Raw genomic sequence first — 25294 nt, forward strand, 5'->3', positions numbered from 1 at the left:
TGCAGTGGGATGCACCCCCTACAGTCTGTAGCCTCTCCCCCCACGCCGCACTGTGCACACAGCTGCTCCGCGTCCTCTGACTGTGCTTCGGTTACCAAGAAACCCCAGAGAAGCCCTTCCTGGAATTTCCCTTTCCTGCTGTGCCCATCCCACCTTCAAAATGTACCTGCTTTGGACCCCATCCCCCAGGCCTGCCTCTCTCCTTCACACTGACATCCAAGCAGCTGGATTAATCCGCATGCGCTCAGAGCTGTGCTGGGGAAGAAAGGGGATTTCAAACCAAACCATGAAGCGGTTGCCTAGACACCAAGCAGCAAAGCTTGCAAAGGCCATGCTGGGAGAACAAGGACCGCCTGTGCTCTGTCCAGAGGCTGGGCGCCAGCGTCGCTCCCAGGGCCTGTAGGAAAAGGGAAGATTTTTCCTGTCCTGTCCCTTTCTCCACTTGCAAGAACAAAGATTGCATCCACGTCTGAACACAGGTCGGGGTGGGCCAGGCAACAGTAGCTGTCTTATCTGCAGCCCTGGGAGGCTCACCCCTTGTGCCTCTCGAACCTGCAGGGCAGAGCTATGGAAACATCAGGAAAGAGCTCTAACGTAGGACCATTAGGCAACTGGAACTCCTCCACACCTAGTGGCCAGGACTTCCTTGGAATCCTTCGCCCTCCCTCCCTGGCCAGGATCAACTTCCTATCTGCTGAGGTCCCTCACTTGGACTCTTGCTCCCCTGAAGCTGTGTGACCTTCGAGGTCCCACCTCCATAAAGCGAAGCAGTTGGACGGTTCACTAGAGACTTGCCTGGCTCTCAAGCTCAGGGATCTCAACACATTGCCTGCTGGCCCAAGGAAAGCGGAGCCTGAGCCAGAGTTCCAGTGTCTAAACTCTCTGGTCATTCTCCTTACCACTTAACTAGGACACTGCCTCCCCGCAGCTCCAATCCAGCTACCATACCAGGGCCGTGCCCCCAGCTCTGCCCTGCCCCTCTATGCTGCTGTGACTCAGCCCCTTCCCACCTCAGTCAGAGGTGGGACTCAGGCCAGGAGAGCGGGGAGGATCCTGGAAGTAGCATCAGGCTCTGCTGGGGGCAGGGGCTCTAAGGGGCAGCAGGGCCAGGGCCAGGGCCAGGGCCCTGCCTGCCTAAGGTCATGGTGGTCGCTGTCAGCTTACTCTCCAGTGAGCTGTGGAATGTAAGAGATATTTTTGCTTCACTTTGAGCCACCCCACCCCCTGGAACTCAGACCCTGAACATGCCATGCCACAACAATGACGACCACTTCCAATTGTTTCCTGGCTGGGGGGGGGGGAAGGGGGGAGCACTGTTTGGACAAGGGAAGGGGGAGGGAGTCAGGGGGAAATGCTTTTAGTGACAACAGCCCTTTCTAAATCTGGCTAGGGACTGGGTGCAGGTGGGGGTGGGGGCACCCTGCTGCCCCATATATACAGTCCCTGAGGCTAGGTCTGGCTCTGAGTAGTCTCCTGCTGTTTCCTTCCTTGCTGCCCTCAGGTAGGAGTAGGAGCTAGAGGCCTTCCTCTGGGATTAGGGGCTCCAGGTTCAGGAAGAGATTCCCCTAGAACAGCAGGCTTCTGGCAGGACTTCATAGAGTACCTGGTTATGATTGAGCACACCTGTGCAGATCTAAATATGCATGCTTGTGCCACAGGAATGTGGGGGCCCATGTGTTCCCCCGGGGCGGGGAGGGATATCTGTATCTGTCTATGGCCCAGAATGCAACAGTGGTGTGTGTGTGTGTGTGTGTGTGTGTGTGTGTGTGTGTGTGTGTGTGTCTGTGTGTGTCTGTGTGTGCTTGCGCACATGTGGGTGCACACTTGAGTACAAGCATCCGTGTCTTAAACGTAAGGATGAGTGTACATTTCACCATGTAAGATACAATGGAAGACATGTGTTTACCATCATGCCTGGTTACAAGCATTTTAGGGGAAGAGGGGCAGAAAGGTGGAGAATAATTCTAAAGGAAGCCGGTTCTGTGACTAGTGGAGCCTGTCCGTGTTTGTGGAAGGGCCTGACTGTACACGGAGGAGTCATTACTATGACTCTGTGTGTCTTCTCTGTGGTAGGGGCTCACAGCCCTGCATGTGTGTGTGGGGGAGGGGGTCTCTGATCTCTGTTCTGAAGAATATGTAGCCACAGGAGCCAGCCTCTGTACCTAGCTATTGTTGAGGCTCATGAGCCCTGTGGGGGCGCGCATGCTGGGCACCCATTCCCTCCTCAGATGGGAGGAAGCCTATCCTTTACGGAAAGAGTGTGCACACACAGCAGGCACGTTCCTTGGAGGCTGTGGAGGAGGCACTGGGGTGGATGATGGTGGTAAGAGGGCTGTTGGAATCCTGGGACTTGAACCCGGAGTCTTGACTCTTGTCTTGTGCTCTGAGAAAAGCAAACCATTCAGCCTTGATTGCCTCACATGACCAAGGGGTGACCATCAAGCAAAAGAATAAAAGTGCTTCGTCTGGAAAACACTGAACCAATGTCACTGTTCCTGTTTTGTAGGTGGCTCAAAGGAAAGACATCTCCCCGGCCGGGTACAGGTAAGGGTAGGACTGCCCCCAAGGGTAGAAGGCGGCTCAGAGGCACCGGGAAGTTGTTCAAATTAGTCTTTGGGAAAAAGGAAAGAGAGCTTGAAAAGGGAGGAAGAGAATGACCGGAGAGGCGGACCAGAGCTTCTAATCTGTCTTCGGTGTGGAGGAGGGTGGGTGTGGGAGAACACAGCCCGAGAGGAGGGAGGCGGCAGCAGCCAGGTTGGCCTACAGCCTGACCTGATACAGCCCCTCCCCTTTCTCCAGGTCTCCCCCTACTTCCTCATCACTAGACACCTTCGAGAAACCAAGGTAAGCAAAGCAGATGTTCAAGGGATCTGGGGAGGTTGAACATGGTAGTCCAAAGCCAAACCGGAACTGTCCTTTCTTGCCCTGCTTGGAGACAATGACCTGGTTTCCAGGAGCTCCTTACCTATGGTCAGCGAGGGGCAGGGTCTGCTGACGGTCAGGGATAGAGGCAGACAGAATCCTGCCCTGCAAGAAGGTCAGGACACTCCCCAAAGAATGCCCCAACTTGAACAAAAGTAAGCTGCCCCTTTTGCCTGGCGCAGTTGCCAGGCTGTGCTCTCATTTAGGGGTAAGCTTGAAGAACCAGGGACTCGCGGGTGACTACTCCTCTCGAGTGCCGAGCATGATGCCAGATCCGGGGGCTGCCACTGAAGGGGAGAGCCCAGGGAGGGGAAAGGCATATAGGTAAAAGTTGCTGCTCACCCCAGGCTCAGCCATGGCGGATGCGGAGATGGCTGCGTTTGGGGCTGCAGCCCCCTTCCTGCGCAAGTCTGAGAAGGAGCGGCTGGAGGCGCAGACGAGGCCTTTTGACCTCAAGAAAGATGTTTTTGTGCCTGACGACAAAGAAGAGTTTGTCAAGGCCAAGATTGTGTCCCGAGAGGGTGGTAAAGTCACTGCTGAGACAGAGAATGGCAAGGTAGGTGTAGGTACTGGTGTGGGAAGCCCCCTGAGAGAGCCCCACAACTGGGGTGCACAGAGAGGGTGCGCGCATGCACATCCGAGGACCACCACGCCGCCTGTCCTTTGGATAGGATGGCGGCCCAAACTCTCCAACGAGCCTTCTCGGCTGAACACCATCTCACCCACCCATACCTCTCCCTACTCCCTTCATCGCTGATAGAGCGGGGCAGATACGGGTTGACCGGGCCTGTGTGGGCTGTTCCAGACGGTGACTGTGAAGGAGGACCAGGTGATGCAGCAGAACCCGCCCAAGTTCGACAAGATCGAGGACATGGCCATGCTCACCTTCCTGCACGAGCCCGCTGTTCTGTACAACCTCAAGGAGCGCTACGCCTCCTGGATGATCTACGTGAGCGCGGCATGAGTCTGTCCCCCAGAACCTAGAGCTTCCTGGGCAAGAAGCCACGCCACCTGCTTGTTCTGTGTCCGGGAAGCATGGCCGTCTACACAGGCCCCTGCTCCTTTGGCTCAGTTATAACACTGGGATGACTCAGTTGGATACATTCCGAGCCTTTCTTCCTCCCCTGGGGTCTTTCTCTAATTCTGAAAAACCACCCCTCACGTGCATCACTGACTACTCTCTTCCTCTTCCTTACCCCTCAGACCTACTCAGGCCTCTTCTGCGTCACCGTCAACCCCTACAAGTGGCTGCCAGTGTACAACGCTGAAGTGGTGGCTGCCTACCGGGGCAAGAAGAGGAGCGAGGCCCCGCCCCACATCTTCTCCATCTCTGATAACGCCTATCAGTACATGCTGACGGGTGAGCCTGGTGCCCGGGCCTGGGTCCCCTCTTCCCCAGCCCCCGCCTAGCCCCAACCCATTGCCTCTCCTCTTCTCTCTTCCAGATCGGGAGAACCAGTCCATCCTCATCACGTGAGCATAGTTCCAGAATTCCTAATCCTAGCCCCTGGCGCACCCAGACTCCTTTGCGCACACCTGTGGTCCTCTCTCTCTCCACCCCCAGGCCCATCTCTTTCTTCTCCGCTCTTTGCCCCGGCTCTTTGCCCCGGCTCTTTGCCCCGTGTCTCTCTTCCCTTCTGCTTCTGTCTTTTTCGTTTTTCTGTCTGGCTTCCTTCGCCGGTTGTCCTCTAACTCTGCCCACGAGTCTTCACTGCTTCATTTCCTTATCCTTCCCTTCTGAAATCTTTTCTTTCCTCCCCATCTATTCTCTCAAAACAGTCCTCTCGTCCGATGGACCTCGTGTCCTCTCCTGGCCTCTTTCCTGCCTGCTAACCCGACCTATGTGCCATTCTCTAGCAGCTTCCTGATGAGAGCGCCCCCTCTCCAATAGGATAGGGGTTCTCCCCTCTATTTTTTTGTTTGTTTTTTTTTTTTGGTTTTTTTTTTTTTTTTTTTTGATTTTTCGAGACAGGGTTTCTCTGTGTAGCTTTGCGCCTTTCCTGGAACTCACTTGGTAGTCCAGGCTGGCCTCGAACTCACAGAGATCCGCCTGGCTCTGCCTCCCGAGTGCTGGGATTAAAAGCATACACCACCACCGCCTGGCTGAGGCTTCTTGATCTTAAGCAGCATTATTTACTGCCTGTTGACCCTTTGCTCTTCACAACAGCGGAGAATCCGGAGCTGGAAAGACTGTCAACACTAAGAGGGTCATTCAGTATTTTGCTGTTATTGCTGCCATTGGGGACCGCAGCAAGAAGGACCAGACCCCAGGCAAGGTAGGCCTGTTGGCACCTACGGGCCTGCGTTACGAGAAATGGAGTGGGGAGTCTTCAGCCCTCATCCTTCGTGGCCTCTTGCAGGGTACCCTGGAAGATCAAATCATCCAAGCCAACCCCGCCCTGGAGGCCTTTGGCAACGCCAAGACAGTCCGGAACGATAATTCCTCTCGATTTGTGAGTGATTCTCCACCTTGAACTTGGGACTTGGGCTGACTGAAGGTTGGCCTCAAATGTGAGCCTTTCCCAGGCTTATTACCACCCTCTTCTACCCATCCATTCAGGGGAAATTCATTCGGATCCATTTTGGGGCAACTGGAAAGTTGGCATCTGCAGACATAGAGACCTGTAAGTTCCACGAGTCTACCAGGGCTGAGCCCGTCCTGGTTCTACACAGTCTGGTCTCAATGTCTCCCCCAGCACCCGTTTTTGCTTTCTCTTTCTGAGTGTTTGTCTGCCTTAGGCTCTTCCTCTCTCTCGGGTACCAGCCCACATTTCTTGGGGATTTTTCTCTAAGATGCTGTCTTTCCTGGGTCTCTACCCCCATCTTCGTGTGTGACCTCTGCATCCCTGTCAGTCTCTTCCTCTGCCTTTTGCTTGCCGCATTCCTCATCCAACCTCTCATTCCTCTCCTTCTATCTGCCTGTTCACAGACCTTCTGGAAAAATCCAGGGTTATTTTCCAGTTGAAAGCAGAAAGAGATTATCACATTTTCTACCAAATCCTGTCAAATAAAAAGCCCGAGCTTCTAGGTGAGTCAGACTGAGACCAGCTATTTCTATGGCAACCCAGTCCCCTCTGCTTGTGGCTGGATTCCGTTGGTATGCCTTGGGCCTTCTGATACTGCTAGAATCAGTTTTGTGGGTCAAGTCCAACCCTGTCTGAGCCTTCCTCTGGGCCCATGTGCTCGAGCCCCATGATAGCCAGGGGTTATGGCACAACTGAACTAAATCCTCCCACTCTTAGACATGCTGCTGATCACCAACAACCCCTACGATTACGCATTCATCTCCCAAGGAGAGACCACTGTGGCCTCAATTGATGACTCTGAAGAGCTCATGGCCACTGATGTAAGTATGTGAGGACTCAGCCAGAGGGTGGACAGGTAAGGGTGGCACATGGTGCCAGCTCAGGAACAGAGCCAAGAGATACTAGCTATCTGATTTCTAAAGCAGTACACCCCTCCTCGAGAGCTGGCATGTGCCCTGTGAACAGGGTGTGCTGAGATGCATGCGGTGGAACAGGAGAGTGGCCAGTATTTGGTGTTATCAAACCACAGAGTGCCAAGAACCACGGACAGAGAGATAGGAAGGGCAAGGAACAAAGTAATACCACAGGAGAAGCAGGAAGGAGTATCATGTAGACCCTATGGGGCTGGAAGAAGCTGTGGGTAGAGGAGAGAAGCACACAGGTATGAAAGCCTAGGCAGGAAAGAGAGTGGAAAGGCTGCGAATGTAGATGGGTAGCCCACAGCAGCTATGGAGAACAGCTATGACCATTAACAGTGAACAGTGATAAGCAGGGCCCCGATCATGTACTGTCTGTCTTGGGTTCAAGTCACTCTCTGGGTGTGGGAATCACATACTGTACAGGGACTAGGGAGACACATTCAAGTTCTCTCTCCAGCGTACGAGGAATCTCATTAACCAGTCATGTTTCTTTTTCCGGATTCACTGATATGGGACCTGCTTACAGAGTGCCTTTGATGTGCTGGGCTTCACTCCAGAAGAGAAGAACTCCATCTACAAGCTGACGGGCGCCATCATGCACTTTGGAAACATGAAGTTCAAGCAGAAGCAGCGGGAGGAGCAGGCGGAGCCGGACGGCACCGAAGGTGGGAAGCAAGGAAACTGGGGGTGTCTGAGGGCCACCTCTGCAGAATGTGCATCCCTGTACTAGCTCTGCTACCTGCCCTTTCCTTCCAGAGGCTGATAAATCCGCCTACCTCATGGGGCTGAACTCAGCCGACCTGCTCAAGGGGCTGTGCCACCCTCGGGTCAAAGTGGGCAACGAGTATGTCACCAAGGGACAGAATGTCCAGCAGGTGGGTTGTCTTTGGGAGATAAGTGAATGGAGCAGAGATCATGGCAGGGTGGGGTATGAGCTTTCAAATTCATCCTTTCCAATAGCACGACTCAGATGGATTTCTCCCCTACCCTGAAGGTGTCATACGCCATCGGGGCACTGGCCAAGTCAGTGTACGAGAAGATGTTCAACTGGATGGTGACACGCATCAACGCAACCCTGGAGACCAAGCAGCCACGCCAGTACTTCATAGGTGTCCTGGACATCGCCGGCTTTGAGATCTTCGATGTGAGTCTGGCAGCCCTGGCCTGGGACCCCACTGGTCCCTCACCCACTCACTCACACCTTCAGTCCCACGTGGAGGGCCAGCCGTGGGCCAGGCACGGGGCGGCAGTGGGGATCGTGGAGTGACAGCCAATCCCTGTCCCTGCCCTCAGGAGAGGCTCTCCTTTCCCTGTCATGACCTGGGAGGGGACCAGCCATGGCTGTGCTGGGCTCGGGCAGATGTGTGGCACAGCCCTACGCTGAGCCTGAGGGCCACTCGGGCCCTCAGTCAGCCTGCCTGACCGGCTGCCACACCCTCCAGTTCAACAGCTTCGAGCAGCTGTGCATCAACTTCACCAACGAGAAGCTGCAGCAGTTTTTCAACCACCACATGTTCGTGCTGGAGCAGGAGGAGTATAAGAAAGAAGGCATCGAGTGGACGTTCATCGACTTCGGCATGGACCTGCAGGCCTGCATCGACCTCATTGAGAAGGTGTGTCCGGTCTCCACTATCCGAGCCTCCCATCTATACTCCACATGAACACTCCAGAACTCCAGATAAGGTGGTGGCTCACGTCCCTTCTGGTGAATTCAGTCTAGTATCAGAAGAGGGACTCTATTTCGCAGAGTTCTGTGTCACCCAGGATGTCCATGCCAGAGAGCCGATAACTGTGTTCCCACTCATAGCTGTGTTCCCAGGGGCTTGAGATTGGCCACATGAAAGATGGGCATCTGGAGACTGGCCTTCCCCACTGGCGTGTTTACTGGCCCTGGGTTACACACTTCCAAGGATCGGGAAATGCGAAGGTGGTATGGGAGTCATAACAGTGCACCTATTTTTAACCTCAGCATCACAGGGATCTGGGTGATGAAGGATGTTAAAGGCACCGGTAGTAGTCACAAACCCAGACTTGAAAAAAACAAAAAACTCACCCTGACATCAACAAAATCCCCACCTGTGGAAGGCTCGACAGGTGTCAAACAGTAGCTAGCTGCTATCCTTGAGCTGAGCCTAGTTTCTTAACATCCTACAGGCATGTATGAGTAAATACTCACATAGAGAAGAATACATGTGTGCCCGAGTGAAACTTACTCAATGATTCTCTCCCTACACTCTCAGCCCATGGGCATCATGTCCATCCTGGAGGAGGAGTGCATGTTCCCCAAGGCCACAGACATGACCTTCAAGGCCAAGCTGTATGACAACCACCTGGGCAAGTCCAACAACTTCCAGAAGCCTCGCAACGTCAAGGGGAAGCAGGAAGCCCACTTCTCGTTGGTGCACTATGCCGGCACCGTGGACTACAACATCCTAGGCTGGCTACAGAAGAATAAGGACCCCCTCAATGAGACCGTGGTGGGCTTGTACCAAAAGTCCTCCCTCAAGCTGCTCAGCAATCTGTTTGCCAACTATGCTGGAGCGGATGCACGTAAGTATCCCAGGCATTAGCACTCCAAGGTTTGTGCCGTCGTTCTGAGACACAGCAATTGTAAAACCACCGCTTCTCCGTCATGGTATGCCCTGAGGTGTATGGAACAGACTCAGTGAGATGGGATTGGGTGGAGACGTTGAAGCAGCCACATAGAAAACCTTTGTCTAGTCGCCAAACGAGGACAAAACGTGAGGAAGGCTGTAGGTCTCCACCCCCGCTCCTGGCCTCCCTACACGCCCACTAATGCCCCTTTCCTTGGCTCCCTTCCCCACAGCTGCAGACAAGGGCAAAGGCAAGGCAAAGAAAGGCTCATCCTTTCAGACTGTGTCCGCTCTGCACAGGGTGAGTGTGTGCTCAGCCCCACCAGCACGGGTCCCCATTCATTCTGCCCCCCCCCCCCCAGTCCTAGCTCCTTGCCTTGCACGTCCCAGTCTCCTCTCAACACCAGTTTTCCCGGGTTCACTCGGACCCTTTTCATGGCTGTGTCTTTCTTCATCTCCCAGCCTCGAATCTTGCTTCCCAACATGCCTCTCTCATTTCTCATCTGCCGTCAACCTCTCTCCTCACCTGTGTCTTCCCCGGACATCATTTCGCCTCCTTGCTTCCCATATTCTCCCCATCCTCTCTGTTCCTTCCTCTCCTTCTTTCTGGCTTTTTATCCCCCCCCCCTTTTTCTGCCACAGGAAAACCTGAACAAACTTATGACAAACTTGCGCTCCACGCATCCTCACTTTGTACGCTGCATCATCCCCAACGAGACAAAGTCTCCAGGTGAGCCCCGATCATGAGCTATGCCACACTGGACATGCGCTGTCTCAGAGACAGGACCTTCCAAGTCATCTCCAAGTCTTGCTGGTTTCCAAATCATGTTCTTCTCCTAGACTACCCTCTCAGTGTTACCTTCTGTTGGGAATGTATACCTCATGGTAACGTGTAAGGCATTTTTAGCGATATCACCTCATGTGTGACTTATAGCCGCTTATGAGGCATATAAGAAATATCTATCTGTTTTCAAACCGTTGGAAACAAAGTATCAGAGAATCTTGGCTCAAAGCCTGGCTCAGATCTAGATAAGATCAGTGACTTTCTACAAGTCACTTAATCCCTTAGCTCACTCACCTAGAAAGTGAGATAGATCTGTCCTGGAACCACATGATAATAAGGATAAATTATATAAAATGATAAATGTGGAAATCTTTTGATTCCTATTAAAAGTGTGGCTACGGTGAAAAATGAAACCAATGAAGAATTCTTACTGACAGGTTGACTTGCTAAATTAACCAGCTAATGTGTGCCAGAGCCAGGATGGGAACCCAGAGGACTTGGTGTTAGTCTAACACTCTCCCCAATCATTTTTCTGCCCTGCTGCCCCAGGGGTGATGGACAACCCCCTGGTCATGCACCAGCTGCGATGCAACGGTGTGCTGGAGGGCATCCGCATCTGCAGGAAGGGCTTCCCCAACCGAATTCTTTATGGGGACTTCCGACAGAGGTGGGTAAGGGGTGCCCCAAGGCTCAAGGAGCCAGGGGTGGGCTGACTTGGTGGGTGTAAGGGGTCTATGGTGGCCCTGGAATTCTGTAGGCAGAGCAGACCCACACAGAATGCAAATGACTCTGAGAACTTCCCTCCCCAGGTACCGCATCCTGAACCCGGCAGCCATCCCTGAGGGCCAATTCATTGACAGCAGGAAAGGGGCTGAGAAGCTGCTGGGCTCCCTGGACATTGACCACAACCAGTACAAGTTTGGTCACACCAAGGTGAGGGAAGGAAAGAGACAAATTAGTTAAAGACATCTCTTTTCCTTTGGTTCTTCATCTTTTCCTCCCACCCTATTACCAATTATCCTAAAGGATATATCTGAACCACATGGTACTTCTCCACTCCCAGAACCACTTTCCCATCCCATCTCCAGCTGCCCATGGCATCCTCCTTCCAATTCTTCCCTCAGTTGTCCCCAGATGCCCATCACCTTTTCTCCCTCATACCCGGTCCTAGTCATGCTCAACTCATGTCTTATCTACAGGTGTTCTTCAAGGCGGGGCTGCTGGGGCTGCTGGAGGAGATGCGTGATGAGAGGCTGAGCCGCATCATCACCAGAATCCAGGCCCAGTCCCGAGGTGTGCTTTCCAGAATGGAGTTCAAGAAGCTGCTGGAACGCAGGTGAGAGGGCTTCAAAGGAGGTCCTTAGCTCTCCCTGAGGTCCAGGCTAGTTCAATGACATGGTCAAGGGAAAGACTTCGTGGGCTCATCAGAAGAAACCATTAGGAAGGGACCTTATGAACACAAGACGGTCCTTAGCATTTGAAGGCCCTGGGGAGGGTGAGATAGATAAGGAAAGGGGGATTTAATCTAGGATGAAGGGTTTTAGATGGGAAGGAACAGGGGTGGTTCTCACACCATTCCTCTCACTGTGCCTGCAGAGACTCCCTGCTGATAATCCAGTGGAACATCCGGGCCTTCATGGGGGTCAAGAATTGGCCATGGATGAAGCTCTACTTCAAGATCAAGCCACTGCTGAAGAGCGCAGAGACGGAGAAGGAGATGGCCAACATGAAGGAAGAGTTTGGGCGAGTCAAAGATGCGCTGGAGAAGTCTGAGGCTCGGCGCAAGGAGCTGGAGGAGAAGATGGTGTCCCTGCTGCAGGAGAAGAATGACCTGCAGCTCCAAGTGCAGGCGGTGAGGCCACATGGCCATTGTTAGCTCCCCCCTCCCCACACACACCGAGAGAAAGAGAGAGACAGAGACAGAGAAACAACGAGAGACAGAGAGACAGAGAGTCAGGGACAGAGAGAGAAGGATCCCAGGGGAAACTATAAATCTTCTTCGAGCCTAAATTCCTTCATCCTTAGACAGGAATCCGGCTGCCTCTCTTATAGGTTAACATTCACAGTGTGTGACATCAGCAAATGCAATTTCTTCAAGCAAGGAAACTAGAAGCCGTGTGAAGACTTTGTGTTTCCTCCTCTGCTCCTCTCCTCAGTGCTCCCAAGCAGTACCAGTCTAAATCCCCCCACCCCAGTGCTCCCATCCATACCATCCTAAATCCCCCCTCCCCAGTGCTCCCATCCATACCATCCTAAATCCCCCCTCCCCAGTGCTCCCATCCATACCATCCTAAATCTCCCTCCCCAGTGCTCCCATCCATACCATCTTAAATACCCCTCTGCTCAGTGCTCCCATCCATACCATCCTAAATCCCCTCCCCAGTGCTCCCATCCATACCATCCTAAATCCCCCTCTGCCCAGTGCTCTCATCCATACCATCCTAAATCCCCCCTCTGCCCAGTGCTCCCATCCATACCATCCTAAATCCCCCCTCCCCAGTGCTCCAAAGCAGTACCATCCTAAATCTCCCTCCCCAGTGCTCCCATCCATACCATCTTAAATACCCCTCTGCTCAGTGCTCCCAAGCAGTACCATCCTAAATCCCCTCCCCAGTGCTCCCATCCATATCATCCTAAATCCCCCTCTGCTCAGTGCTCCCATCCATACCATCTTAAATACCCCCTCCCCAGTGCTCCCATCCATACCATCCTAAATCCTCCTCTGCCCAGTGCTCCCATCCATACCATCCTAAATTCCCCCTCCCCAGTGCTCCCATCCATATCATCCTAAATCCTCCTCTGTCCAGTGCTCCCATCCATACCATCCTAAATCCTCCTCTGCCCAGTGCTCCCATCCATACCATCCTAAATCCCCCCTCCCCAGTGCTCCCATCCATACCATCCTAAATCCTCCTCTGCCCAGTGCTCCCATCCATACCATCCTAAATCCCCTCTCCCCAGTGCTCCCATTCATACCATCCTAAATCCTCCTCTGCCCAGTGCTCCCATCCATACCATCCTAAATCCCCCCTCCCCAGTGCTCCCATCCATACCATCCTAAATCCTCCTCTGGCCAGTGCTCCCATCCATACCATCCTAAATCCCCTCCCCAGTGCTCCCATCCATACCGTCCTAAATACCCCCCTCCCTAGTGCTCCCATCCATACCATCCTAAATTCCCCCTCCCCAGTGCTCCCATCCATATCATCCTAAATCCTCCTCTGCCCAGTGCTCCCATCCATACCATCCTAAATCCCCCCTCCCCAGTGCTCCCATCCATACCATCCTAAATCCCCCCTCCCCAGTGCTCCCATCCATACCATCCTAAATCCCCCCTCCCCAGTGCTCCCATTCATACCATCCTAAATCCCCCTCTGCCCAGTGCTCCCATCCATACCATCCTAAATCCTCCTCTGGCCAGTGCTCCCATCCATACCATCCTAAATCCCCCTCTGCCCAGTGCTCCCATCCATACCATCCTAAATCCCCCTCTGCCCAGTGCTCCCAAGCCGTACCATCCTAAATCCCCCTTCCTGTCCTCCTGAGGCTCTTCTCCGCTGAGAATAAGCTGGGGTCCCTCTCCTGTCTGGGTGATGCACCTCTCCCTTCTGCCGCCTGTGAGGACATGGACGGGTCCTCAGACCAGCCTCCCTTTCTGTACCTTGGCCCCAGGAACAAGACAACCTGGCTGATGCAGAGGAGCGCTGCGACCAGCTGATCAAGAACAAGATCCAACTGGAGGCCAAGGTAAAGGAGATGACCGAGAGGCTGGAGGACGAGGAGGAGATGAACGCAGAGCTCACTGCCAAGAAACGCAAGCTGGAAGATGAGTGCTCGGAGCTCAAAAGGGACATTGATGACCTGGAGCTGACACTGGCCAAGGTGGAGAAGGAGAAGCATGCCACAGAGAACAAGGTGAGGCCAGCTTCCTCGGGATCCAAACCACAGTGTGATCCTTGTTGCATCTTGGAGGTTCTTCTAGGTGTCCCCAGGTGGTGTCCTTTGACTTAAGGGAATTTTTGTTTGTTTGGCAGGTGAAAAACCTGACAGAGGAGATGGCTGGACTGGATGAGATCATTGTCAAGCTGACCAAGGAGAAGAAAGCTCTACAAGAGGCCCACCAGCAGGCTCTGGATGACCTTCAGGCCGAGGAAGACAAGGTCAACACTCTGACCAAGGCCAAGGTCAAGCTGGAGCAGCAGGTGGATGATGTAAGTAGACAGGGCGTAACGGGCTTTGATGTAGCATGTCCGTCTGTGTTGAGGGGTATGTGTGAGTGTGTGTGTTTGAGGGGGCAGTGTTGCAGGATAGTGGAAAGTGTTTTTCTACTGATATCTTCCCAGAATAAAACTGGGGGATAGAAAGCATGAGGGTTATCAACTTCAAATAATGTATGCAATCTTACTGTTATGATCAGTAACAGAGCTTTTTTTCTTTAACTTAAGCTTTAAAGTTTAAAATTTAAACCCACGTAACTCTACCTTTGACCATAGTGTTTAGAGGATTATCTCCTAAGAGCATTGTAAGTCTCTGATAAACCGTGAGCCTCTTTGAGGAGGATCTTGGCAGAGTCTGATCCTGAGTGACCATCGTCCCCTCATATGTGTATATATCCATCAAATCCTTATCATTCTGCCCTAATAACTTAAGTATCTGTCTCAGTCACAGGACTAAGAGCTCCCTTCAGATGGGAACTTGAGTTTACTCAGTTTTGTGTCTTCAGTACCCCCGCACAGAGCCTGGAACCAGTAGGTACTTACAGGATGCTGAATGAATGATTATAGCTTTGGAATCTTATCCCAATTTCATTCATTCATCAAATATCTATTGAGCAATCCCTCCGTTCTAGACTCTCTCATGGTTCCCTGGGAACACTGGTCCTTTCTAGGGAAGTTTCCAGAGTCCTAGATTTCCCAAGGATTTCCAAAGTGTAGAGTAACAAAACCCAGGTCAGGATGCTCTACCTCATGGCACATAGCTGGTCCTTCTCTCCTCTAGCTGGAGGGATCCCTGGAGCAGGAGAAGAAGGTGCGCATGGACCTGGAGCGAGCAAAGCGGAAGCTGGAGGGTGACCTGAAGCTGACCCAGGAGAGCATCATGGACCTGGAGAATGACAAGCAGCAGCTGGATGAACGACTTAAAAAGTACCGTGTTCCCTCACTGCTGTGGCTCCTTCTTTTCAGCCCGGCTCAGCTCAGGACAGGACAAGCTGACCCAGGGGCCATGCTAAGAGGCGGTGGATGCTCAGACTGAGGGCAAAGACCTTCAGGAAGAGTACTTTCCTGTACACATTAAGGCCCCTGGGGTATATACATTGTACGTAGTGCAGTGTGTGTGTTTGGATCCCTCAAGCCCTTAGGAGAGGCGAAAATAAAAGCTTGCTTTCTTTGTGAGCACTCAGTTGGACAGGGAGGAAGGCTGCACACAAAAGCCTCCCGGGAAAGTCTCCTTTGGGTTTTTCTGCAGAAAGCAAACTGAATCACAAAGAAATGGCTCTGCTGTTTCAAAAAAATGAAAGGTTTGGGCCATTTCTTCTTTCTAGGTAACTTCTAGTCCCAGTCTTGATTGCAAGACCTTCCAAAAGGTGCACACACCGACTCGGTTAATAGTGAGTTACGAAAACATGTTTTCACATTTGAGGGTCTTAGCATACTTCAACTTGTATTTGCAAAGGAGTTTTCACACTTCCCTAGGCACAGACTTTGTTGAGTGAATAGATGAATTATATTTGGTCCTAGCGAGTGATTCTTCAACCTCCTTTTTCTATATTTTATTTTTAATTATGTGTGTGTGTGTGTGTGTGTGTGTGTGTGTGTGTGTGTGTGTGTGTGTTTGTTTGTACATGTGACTGTAGTGCCCCCAGAGGTCAGAAGAGGGTGTCAGATCCCTTGGAGCTGGAGTTACAGTTGGTGGTGAGCTGCCCGATGTGAAGGCTGAGAACATCTTGCTTCCTCTGGAAGAACAGTACTCTCAGTGGCTGAGCCGGCTCCCTAGCCCCTCCTCAGTCTCCTTATAAAGATGATGTAGCCCGACTTTACCAAAAAAATAGCTTAGGAAGGTCAATGCGTTGAGAAGGAGGCGAGTGTGATCAAAGTACTTGGCATAGGCGTAAGACACTATCTTTATGAAATCCTGCACTACGTACAATGTATATACCCCAATTTAAAAAAAAGAGGCTATGACTTGCCTAAACAAACAGTGACAAGTTAAAGACCACCAGTACACACCACACACACACCCCACACACACACACCACACACACACATACACACACATACACGTACACAACACACACACACACATACACACACACATACACAACACACACACACATACACACACACATACACCACACACACACACATACACACACACACACACACACACACACACACACACACACACACCCCACACACACACACCCACACACACAGGTCTTTGAAATAGTCTCCTCCTCCCTTCACAGATGAGAAAACATGGCCTAAAGAGGGGACAGTTCCATAGAGGGGACAGTCCCATAGAGGGGACAGTCCCATAGAGGTCAGCCCTGCCACTCTGCCTCAGGGCTTTTCCCGTTACGTTCTTACTGGACTTGAATCAGACAGGTGTTACTCTTTGGGTAACCTAAATCACTCTTGGAAGTATTCACCCCCACCCCCAATGCACTTTTTTGTTTTTTAGTCTCTGATCTCTGGTGGATACTCCAGGTGCCTTCCTGACCTCTGACCCCACCCACCTCCTTTCCTCCGTACAGGAAGGACTTTGAGTTAAATGCACTCAATGCCAGGATTGAGGATGAGCAGGCCCTGGGGAGCCAGCTGCAGAAGAAGCTCAAAGAGCTTCAGGTAAGGTGGGGGACTGCAGCTGTGCATCCCTGCATCCCCTGCAGCGTATGTTATTCCTGCGTCACAGGAACTGTGTGTCCACGAAAGGGGACACAATGCACAGGTCTCCCTGCAAGAGGGGCTTATATGATCCAAGAAAGAAGAGACCCTGGGGGGAAAAACAGGTCTGGAGGGCAGGACTCCTGGCTTTCTGTCTCAACTCTATCCAGTCAAGCAATGACAGAAGTCCACAACAGACCTCTAGGTCCCCATGTCCACCCTGTCATCTGGTGACCTTTAAAGTCCCTTCAGCCTTTATGGTTCTTTCCTCTTTAGCAGGCACTGGGCTAGGCCTTCAGCTATTGTATCAAACAGGGGTGGTTTTCTCAGTTAGACTTTTGCTATTTTCTTGCCGCTAAACTGCCTGGAAAAGCCCAGGAAACACAAATTTCTTTGTCCTTCTCCAAGAGATCTGTTTTCTTCTAATAAAGAGAGCATGCAATGCTCAAGCCTAAAGAAAACCTGACTAGGCTGTGCAAGACCCCTTGCCCCAATCCTTCTATGTCCACCTCTCCAGTAACACATCACACTCACTTGCTGTTCTCTGTAGACCAGGGGGCCTTTAGAGCCCTGGGGTGGGGGGCCTCCACGGAGGGGTCCAGGAAGCAGGTCTGAACCTCCGTGTCCCCGGCCAGGCCCGCATCGAGGAGCTGGAGGAGGAACTGGAGGCCGAGCGCACAGCCAGGGCCAAGGTGGAGAAGCTGCGCTCAGACCTGTCCCGAGAGCTGGAGGAGATCAGCGAGAGGCTGGAGGAGGCCGGCGGGGCCACGTCTGTGCAAATCGAGATGAACAAGAAGCGCGAGGCCGAGTTCCAGAAGATGCGGCGGGACCTGGAGGAGGCCACCCTGCAGCACGAGGCCACAGCCGCGGCCCTGCGCAAGAAGCACGCCGACAGTGTGGCCGAGCTGGGGGAGCAGATCGACAACCTGCAGCGAGTGAAGCAGAAGCTGGAGAAGGAGAAGAGCGAGTTCAAGCTGGAGCTGGATGACGTCACCTCCAACATGGAGCAGATCATCAAGGCCAAGGTGGGCCCTCTCGGCTGCCTCCCCCTCTAGTTCCCTCCATCTGCCTCCAGCTCCTGTCTTCTTCCTTGGCTGCCCGTTGTCTTCCTCCTTCCTCTATGCTGTTGTATGGTTGCCCCCTTCCTTCCCATGGGTCCCTCTCCATTTCTTCTTCAATTGTAATCCTCACTCCATTTTATTCCCTCCCTGCCCCTACTCTATAACTCCCTCCTCTCTTAGGCTAACCTGGAGAAGATGTGCCGGACCTTGGAAGACCAGATGAATGAGCATCGGAGCAAGGCTGAGGAGACTCAGCGTTCTGTCAATGACCTCACCAGCCAGCGGGCCAAGCTGCAGACAGAGAACGGTGAGCCTCGGGGCTGGAGCTCCACCAGCCCAACCTCCTGAGCCACCCCACCTTGGGTGTACTTGCCCCTCATGGGCCCACAGTGTCTCCAGAGAATGGAGCCCAAGGGTTCGGGGACAGGTTGAGGGTGAGGAGGGGTTGAAGGTACCTTGGTGCCTCCCCAGGGGAGCTGTCCCGGCAGCTGGATGAGAAGGAGGCGCTGATTTCCCAGCTGACCCGAGGCAAGCTCACCTACACCCAGCAGCTGGAGGACCTCAAAAGGCAGCTGGAGGAGGAGGTCAAGGTGAGGCTTGGACTCTGCCTGGCCCAAGCATGGCATGCACCACCTGCCCTTGAACCTGCGTCTCTTTCTTTCCTAAGAGTGAGGCTGATCTGGTCCACAATTCTCTACAAGTTCTAAAAAGAAACAATAACCCAGCCTTTCCCAAGTGTCTTTTAAATCTGTTCCCCAGGCTGAGAAGAGGCCCTTTGCTCTCCTGTTGCCACGCTGGGGTGGGGGTGAAGAGGCAGAGAGGAAATTATCCAAGGCAGCGGTTCTCAACCCGTGGGTCGAGACCCCTTTGAGGTCGAACTACCTTTTCAGTGGGGTTACATATCAGATATTCTGCATATTAGACTTTGACATTACAATCATAGCCATAGCAAAATTACAGTTTTGAAATAGTAACGAAAATAATTTTATGGTTGGGGGGGTCACCAGAACATGAGGAACTGTATTAAAGGGTCTCAGCATTAGGAAGTGAGAACTGCTGTTCTAAGGAGACAGCCTTCTTGGGTGCAGATACGGAGTTCAGGGACAGCATAAAGGGTTTTAGGATTATGAGACAATCTGAGAGCTGGAGAAGGAAAGGAGCCTATGCCTAGCACAGTACTGAGTTCGTGAAAAAGAGACAAGAGAGTAAGTTCTTAAAAATCCCAGGGCCAGCCGGGCGGTGGTGGCGCACGCCTTTAATCCCAGCACTCGGGAGGCAGAGGCCGGAGGATCTCTGTGAGTTCGAGGCCAGCCTGGGCTACCAAGTGAGTCCCAGGAAAGGCGCAAAGCTACACAGAGAAACCCTGTCTCGAAAAACCAAAAAAAAAAAAAAAAAAAAAAAAAAAAAAAAATCCCAGGGCCAGGGCTGCAGCTGAGTCAGTAAAGTACTTGCCGGATAAGCATGAAGAAGGTTGGACCTGAGTTCAATCACCTACGTAAAAAGCTGGGCATGGCGGCACTCTTTTTTTTTTCTTTCGAGACAGGGTCTCTCTGTGTAGTTTTGGTGCCTGCCCTGGATCTTGCTCTGTAGACCAGGCTGGCCTTGAACTTACAGAGATTCTCCTGTCTTTGCCTCCAGAGTGTTGGGATTAAAGGCGTGTGCCACCACCGCCTGACATGGCTCACTCTTATAATCCCAGCACCAAGAAGGCAGAGGTGGGGAGATCTCTGGGACTGACTGGCAGCCAGCCCAGCTAAATTGGTCATCTTAGGTCTCAGAGACAGACTTTGTCTCAAAAAATATGGTGGACAGTGTCTGAAATGATACCCAAGGTTGACTTTAGGCCTCCATACACATGCACAAACACCCAACATCCTCCCTACAAAATCCCAAAGTTCAATGCTAATCTACCTCTTATAGATTGGTGAAATCTATAAGATAGATTCTATAAGAAATAGAAACATCCTGATGTCTCTGCACCTATAAACGCAATGGATGAAAAGATCTGCTGCAAGGACTGTTGGGCAGTGGGCACAAGGACTTTCTTTGTAAACAGTGTGTACTGTTTTACTATTTAGGGTCATTCTAGCTCAGGAAACCACTCCAGGTTCACTGGAGACTTGGAAGTAGCTGTGGCCAAGGGAGCATGTTGAGACTAGGGTAAAGGTGTGCCAGGAGTGACCTTACGGAAAAAGCTGACCCACTTCCTTGGTGCCCACCTCTTCCCAGGCCAAGAATGCCCTGGCCCACGCACTGCAGTCAGCCCGGCATGATTGTGACCTGCTGCGGGAACAGTATGAAGAAGAGACAGAGGCCAAGGCCGAGCTACAGCGTGTCCTGTCCAAGGCCAACTCAGAGGTGGCCCAGTGGAGGACCAAGTATGAGACGGACGCCATCCAGAGGACCGAGGAGCTGGAGGAAGCCAAGTGAGTCCTGGGCAACCAGCCCACACTGATGCTCAATAGAGCCCACAGAGGGGACTCTAAGGTAGTGTGTGACGGCGCAGGAGGGCCCTGCCCCAGCCCCGCCTCCGGCTCCTCTCAGGGAAGCTTTTTGCTCGCGTTATGTTTCTCATCCGAATATAAGACGAACAAAAGGTTTGTCTGAGGGCTGAGTGATTCCCACCTGGGGTAGGGTGCCGGAGGGAATGGCGGCTGCAGCCGAGAAGAAGGGAGCCTCACGGTCTCTGGTGCCTCACTGGTGCTATATGTCTTCATGCTCAGCTACCAAGATCTGCCTGCCTCTGGAGCCCATCCTCAGGCTTTTCTGGATGCTTCTGGGTTGTCAAGGATAGTCATTTGAAAGGCTCACATGTTTTCCTCTTGTCCAAATCTACCTCCTCCATTCTCCCCATCCCTTTCTACCCTGCCACCCTTCCTACTTCCCCTGGACAGGAAGAAGCTGGCCCAGCGGCTTCAGGATGCCGAGGAGGCCGTGGAGGCCGTCAATGCCAAGTGCTCCTCACTGGAGAAGACCAAGCACAGGCTGCAGAATGAGATTGAGGACCTGATGGTGGACGTGGAGCGCTCCAATGCCGCCGCCGCTGCCCTGGACAAGAAGCAGAGGAACTTCGACAAGGTAGCCTCAGGGTGGGGCTGTGGGCAGTGTGCATGGTGATGGTGGGGTCTGTGCCAGCTCAAGGCCAGAGCATTCTCCTTGGAGGCAGGGGAGGGAGGGGCCTGGGGCCGCTCTGGCCAGTGTGCCCCTCCCCTACAGATCCTGGCAGAGTGGAAGCAGAAGTATGAGGAGTCCCAGTCAGAGCTGGAGTCTTCCCAGAAGGAGGCGCGCTCCCTGAGCACAGAGCTCTTCAAGCTCAAGAATGCCTATGAGGAGTCATTGGAGCACCTGGAGACCTTTAAGAGAGAGAACAAGAACCTTCAGGGTGTGTGAGCTGAGGGGCGGGGAAGGGCCACAGGGACGGGGAAGGGTCATGTCCCCATGCCTGAGGGCCCCAACTGCAGTCCAGGCAGAGAAACACACCCCACCCTACTGAGACCACAGAAACTTCAGACTGAGTCCCTGTGTGTGTCGCATTCCGCAGAGGAGATCTCAGACCTGACTGAGCAGTTGGGCTCCACTGGGAAGAGCATCCATGAGCTGGAGAAGATCCGCAAGCAGCTGGAGGCCGAGAAGCTGGAGCTGCAGTCTGCGCTGGAGGAGGCTGAGGTGGGCGTGCAGAAGGGGGCGGGGCTGGGGTGGGGGCTGAGATCTAGACTTGGGTCCCTTTGACTCCCATCTTCCCTTACCTTGTTTACCTCCTGCCTGGCTCACTGCCAGGGCCCAGGCCGGGGCTGGACACATACAAACATACACAGGCACCCAGGAAACATTTGTCAACGGATGAGTTCAGGGTCACTCAGCTCCCTCCATGCACACATCTGACGTACTGCACCTTAGAGGCTGTTTCCGCTCAGTCCCTTTCCACCTCTGCCTGCTTGTGTTTTTTTACACTCTCTGCTTGATTGCCTCGGTTTCCTTGGCAACACTTTTCACTTTCCTCTTTGTCTTCCAATCTGGCTCTCCCTGCTGGGAGTCTGCATCACCTTCTCCTCAGCTTGCTTTGCTTCTCTGTGCCCACACTCTCTTTTTCTTCCCTGCACCTGATTACTGAGCCATGTATACCAATTCCCGAACTCCTTCGGTATCATGAGTTTGTAGACAGACCCCTACTTTGGCCCTGGACTCTGACTAATTTGCCTGCAAAACCTTTCCTCGCACCCTTTCCAGGCCTCCCTGGAGCACGAGGAGGGCAAGATCCTCCGCGCCCAGCTGGAGTTCAACCAGATCAAGGCAGAGATCGAAAGGAAGCTGGCAGAGAAGGACGAGGAGATGGAGCAGGCCAAGCGCAACCACCTGCGGGTGGTGGACTCCCTGCAGACCTCCCTGGATGCAGAGACGCGCAGCCGCAATGAGGCCCTGCGGGTGAAGAAGAAGATGGAGGGCGACCTCAATGAGATGGAGATCCAGCTCAGTCATGCCAACCGCATGGCTGCTGAGGCCCAGAAACAAGTGAAGAGCCTCCAGAGTTTGCTGAAGGTACTCAGAGACTTCTGGAAACAGGGCCTCACCTCACCCAGAGAGGGGCCTCGCTCCCATGGGGGCTGATCAGATGGTAGAGGCATTAGCTCTCTCTTGTCACACAGTTATTGTAGAGACATCTGACAGGTCAACCCTGAACCACCACAGTGGACTTCCCACCTACATCCAATTCTATGTGACAGCCCTGTGAAGGCACCAAGGCCAGCTTTCCATCTTATGCTCATTCTGCTGATCCTCAGGACACTCAAATCCAGCTGGATGATGCCGTCCGTGCCAATGACGACCTGAAGGAGAACATCGCCATCGTGGAGCGGCGCAACAACCTACTGCAGGCGGAGCTGGAGGAGCTGCGGGCTGTGGTGGAGCAGACAGAGCGATCCAGGAAGCTGGCAGAGCAGGAGCTGATTGAGACCAGTGAGCGGGTGCAGCTGCTGCACTCTCAGGTGAGGGGGTACCCTGTGCATGCCTGAGCTCAGTAGGTGGCAGGGGAAGGAGCCCCTCAGAGATGCCCAGAGTGTTTCCTGCTCTGCCACTCTCCTCCCAGAACACCAGCCTCATCAACCAGAAGAAGAAGATGGACGCAGACCTGTCCCAGCTCCAGACTGAGGTGGAAGAGACGGTGCAGGAGTGTAGGAACGCAGAGGAGAAGGCCAAGAAGGCCATCACAGATGTGAGTCCCCTACCCCGCCTACCCACTCCAGGCCCAGCATCTCCCCAGCCTGCACAGTGAGCCCACGAGGACCTGAGCAGACCACGTGCCCTCCTCTCCCATGCACAGGCCGCCATGATGGCAGAGGAGCTGAAGAAGGAGCAGGACACCAGCGCCCACCTGGAGCGCATGAAGAAGAACATGGAGCAGACCATCAAGGACCTGCAGCACCGGCTGGACGAAGCAGAGCAGATCGCCCTCAAGGGCGGCAAGAAGCAGCTGCAGAAGCTGGAGGCCCGGGTTCGGGAGCTGGAGAATGAGCTGGAGGCTGAGCAGAAGCGCAATGCGGAGTCTGTGAAGGGCATGAGGAAGAGTGAGCGCCGCATCAAGGAGCTCACCTACCAGGTTGGCGCAGAACTGTGGTCACAGCCCTTGCACCATGAAGCCACAGTGAGGAACAGCCAAAGGGAACAGAGAGGTGTTGCTCCTTCTTCCCAGCCAGAGTTGGCATGCAGCCCCTGGATGTTCTGCCCTCTGCCCTATCATGACCAACTTTGTCCCCTGGCCCAGAGGTCAGCGGTTGAGCTCACAGCCTGTGTGTTCCACCTTGACATGCACCCTCAGTCCATCCACAAGAGATATGCACAGACAGGCACAGTTTCAACCAGCACTGCCCTTCCCCAGAAGAAAATTTATAGCCAGGCTTGCTACCAAAGACACCAGAGCCATTCAAATAAGTCTTCAAACTTTTCAGGTACCCCAGGCAATATAAACCCAGCTTTCCGTGGTGCTTTGTAGAGTGAGACTCTCTGTTAGAATTTGTGTGTGTCTCAGTCTAGCATGCTGCGCCCTCCAAGCACACTTTGTCCTGAGGCTAGATCAAGTTCGTGTCAGTCCATTATTGCAGCCCAGGAAATTCCATCACGCTCACAACCCCAGATTCACTCCCCGCACATGCTGGGCCAGCAGCCAGTGGGCTTATGTTCTGTGGTGTTCCGGGGCCTTCGGGACCTGCTCCCTGGTCACTACACTCTTTCAGGAATCCCATTAGCTCATCGGATTCTTTCTTTATGTAATTATTTAAAATATTCACATTCCCAGTGAGCTTAGTGGCGCATGCCTATGATCCCAATACTCAGGAAGCTGAGACAGGAGGATCATGTGTTTGAGACTAACCTGGGCTGCATAGAGAGTCCATGTCTCAAAAAGATGCTCCTTGGGTGAGAAATTATAAGCCAATTCAAGTATTCTGTGAGGTCCAGAGGGTAGCATTGGTTCAGAAGGTAGCATTAAGGATGCAGAAGTCAAGAGCAGCCAGGGTGGGGTGCTGCCTCCTCGGACTGTGCCCTCTCACCTCTGACCCTCTCCTGACCTCCAGACAGAGGAGGACAGGAAGAACCTGCTGAGGCTGCAGGACCTGGTGGACAAGCTGCAGCTGAAGGTGAAGGCCTACAAGCGCCAGGCTGAGGAGGCGGTGAGTGGCCCTGCTGGGGTTGAAGCCTGGAAGAGGGACACGGGGTACCAGGCCCCAAGACTGGAAGGCTAAGAGACCAGGTCCTTTCTCACCCATCCCCTTTATCTGCTCGTAGGAGGAGCAGGCCAACACCAACCTGTCCAAGTTCCGCAAGGTGCAGCATGAGCTGGATGAGGCAGAGGAGAGAGCGGACATCGCCGAGTCCCAGGTCAACAAGCTGCGGGCCAAGAGCCGCGACATTGGTGCCAAGGTGGGTTCCTCCTCTGGACCTGACTTGTCACCTCCCACAGCAGACACAACTCCTCTGTCCCTTTATAGAGTACTATTTCATTTATTCCCTAACCGAACCACAAAATCCCAAAGGCTAAGGTGGTTGAGTTCCCAGTGACTTCTAAGGTTCTTTGTGATCTTATTTTCAGTGATTCTGGGAATCCCAGATCAAGAGGAGTCAGAAACCCTATCCAGCTCCAATTTACACACACCCATTAGCTCCAATTTCCCCCAACTACCAGCTCCTTTTTTCCCACTTAGTTTTGACTCCTAACCTTAACACTCAAATGTGAAAAGAATATCCCACGAACTGCATTGATCTCACAGAGGCAGCTTGCCTCCAGCCTACTCAAGAGCCTTTTCCTCCAGAACTTCCCCCTTCTAAACTGAACCCTGGAAATACATCCATGCCTACACAGGGGCTTCCAACAGATCACACAAGGGTCTCCACCTCCCAGGTGCCCTAGTTCCAGCTCCAGTTTCCATGCCCTGTCCCCAGAATGCCAGCCTTCCCAGAGCTAATTTGGACTTTATTTTGTTTCAAAAGGGCCTGAATGAGGAGTAGATCTTGAGCTGCCCAGTCCTAAAGGTGCCTGTGAAGCCCTCCGACCTGGAGCCTTTGTAACAGCCCCTTGGGAGGAAGCCGAATAAAGCAATTATTCTTGAAGCCGA

The 25294-nt window shown here is 53.1% G+C and overlaps 1 protein-coding gene and 2 long non-coding RNA genes across 12 annotated transcripts in view; 1 reads left to right on the plus strand and 2 right to left on the minus strand.

Moving 5' to 3' along the window:
• LOC128107411 (uncharacterized) overlaps window positions 1-17383 on the minus strand; it is a 30682-nt gene extending 13299 nt beyond the window's left edge. For 5 of the 9 annotated variants that reach the window (XR_008217076.1, XR_008217074.1, XR_008217077.1 and 2 more), the window contains exons 1-2: window positions 17164-17383; window positions 14710-14848 (exon numbers count right to left, since the gene is read on the minus strand). This is a non-coding gene — a long non-coding RNA (uncharacterized LOC128107411). Of the gene's footprint in view, window positions 1-166; window positions 566-14709; window positions 14849-17163 lie in introns of all 9 variants that reach the window. The other 4 variants (XR_008217078.1, XR_008217070.1, XR_008217072.1 and 1 more) reach the window with 2 other exon arrangements.
• Window positions 561-25294, plus strand: LOC128107403 (myosin-7). Of its 2 annotated transcripts, XM_052733215.1 has the most exons (38): window positions 561-3478; window positions 3728-3871; window positions 4126-4282; window positions 4368-4395; window positions 5090-5198; window positions 5283-5375; window positions 5483-5546; window positions 5852-5950; window positions 6165-6268; window positions 6894-7032; window positions 7124-7242; window positions 7362-7511; window positions 7810-7980; window positions 8608-8917; window positions 9195-9262; window positions 9604-9691; window positions 10295-10412; window positions 10555-10678; window positions 10945-11081; window positions 11342-11597; window positions 13418-13660; window positions 13780-13956; window positions 14744-14889; window positions 16500-16590; window positions 17265-17654; window positions 17871-17997; window positions 18162-18280; window positions 19920-20116; window positions 20585-20768; window positions 20907-21072; window positions 21232-21356; window positions 21918-22226; window positions 22469-22672; window positions 22774-22899; window positions 23008-23283; window positions 24257-24352; window positions 24468-24602; window positions 25170-25294. In XM_052733215.1, the coding sequence occupies exons 1-38, from the start codon at window positions 3278-3280 to the stop codon at window positions 25185-25187; spliced, it is 5808 nt and encodes a 1935-aa protein (XP_052589175.1). In that variant the 5' UTR covers window positions 561-3277; the 3' UTR covers window positions 25188-25294. The 2 variants fall into 2 exon arrangements, with proteins under 2 accessions (XP_052589175.1, XP_052589174.1); XM_052733214.1 differs by having other exon boundaries at window positions 5090-5375.
• On the minus strand, window positions 17470-20499 carry LOC128107410 (uncharacterized). Its single transcript, XR_008217069.1, has 4 exons — window positions 20316-20499; window positions 18146-18262; window positions 17877-17981; window positions 17470-17576 (listed from the first exon to the last, which is right to left on the minus strand). It is a non-coding gene; the product is annotated as an uncharacterized LOC128107410 (long non-coding RNA).

Source organism: Peromyscus californicus, unplaced genomic scaffold (assembly GCF_007827085.1).
Source record: "Peromyscus californicus insignis strain IS unplaced genomic scaffold, ASM782708v3 Scaffold_12__1_contigs__length_115047231, whole genome shotgun sequence".
NCBI lineage: Eukaryota > Metazoa > Chordata > Mammalia > Rodentia > Cricetidae > Peromyscus > Peromyscus californicus.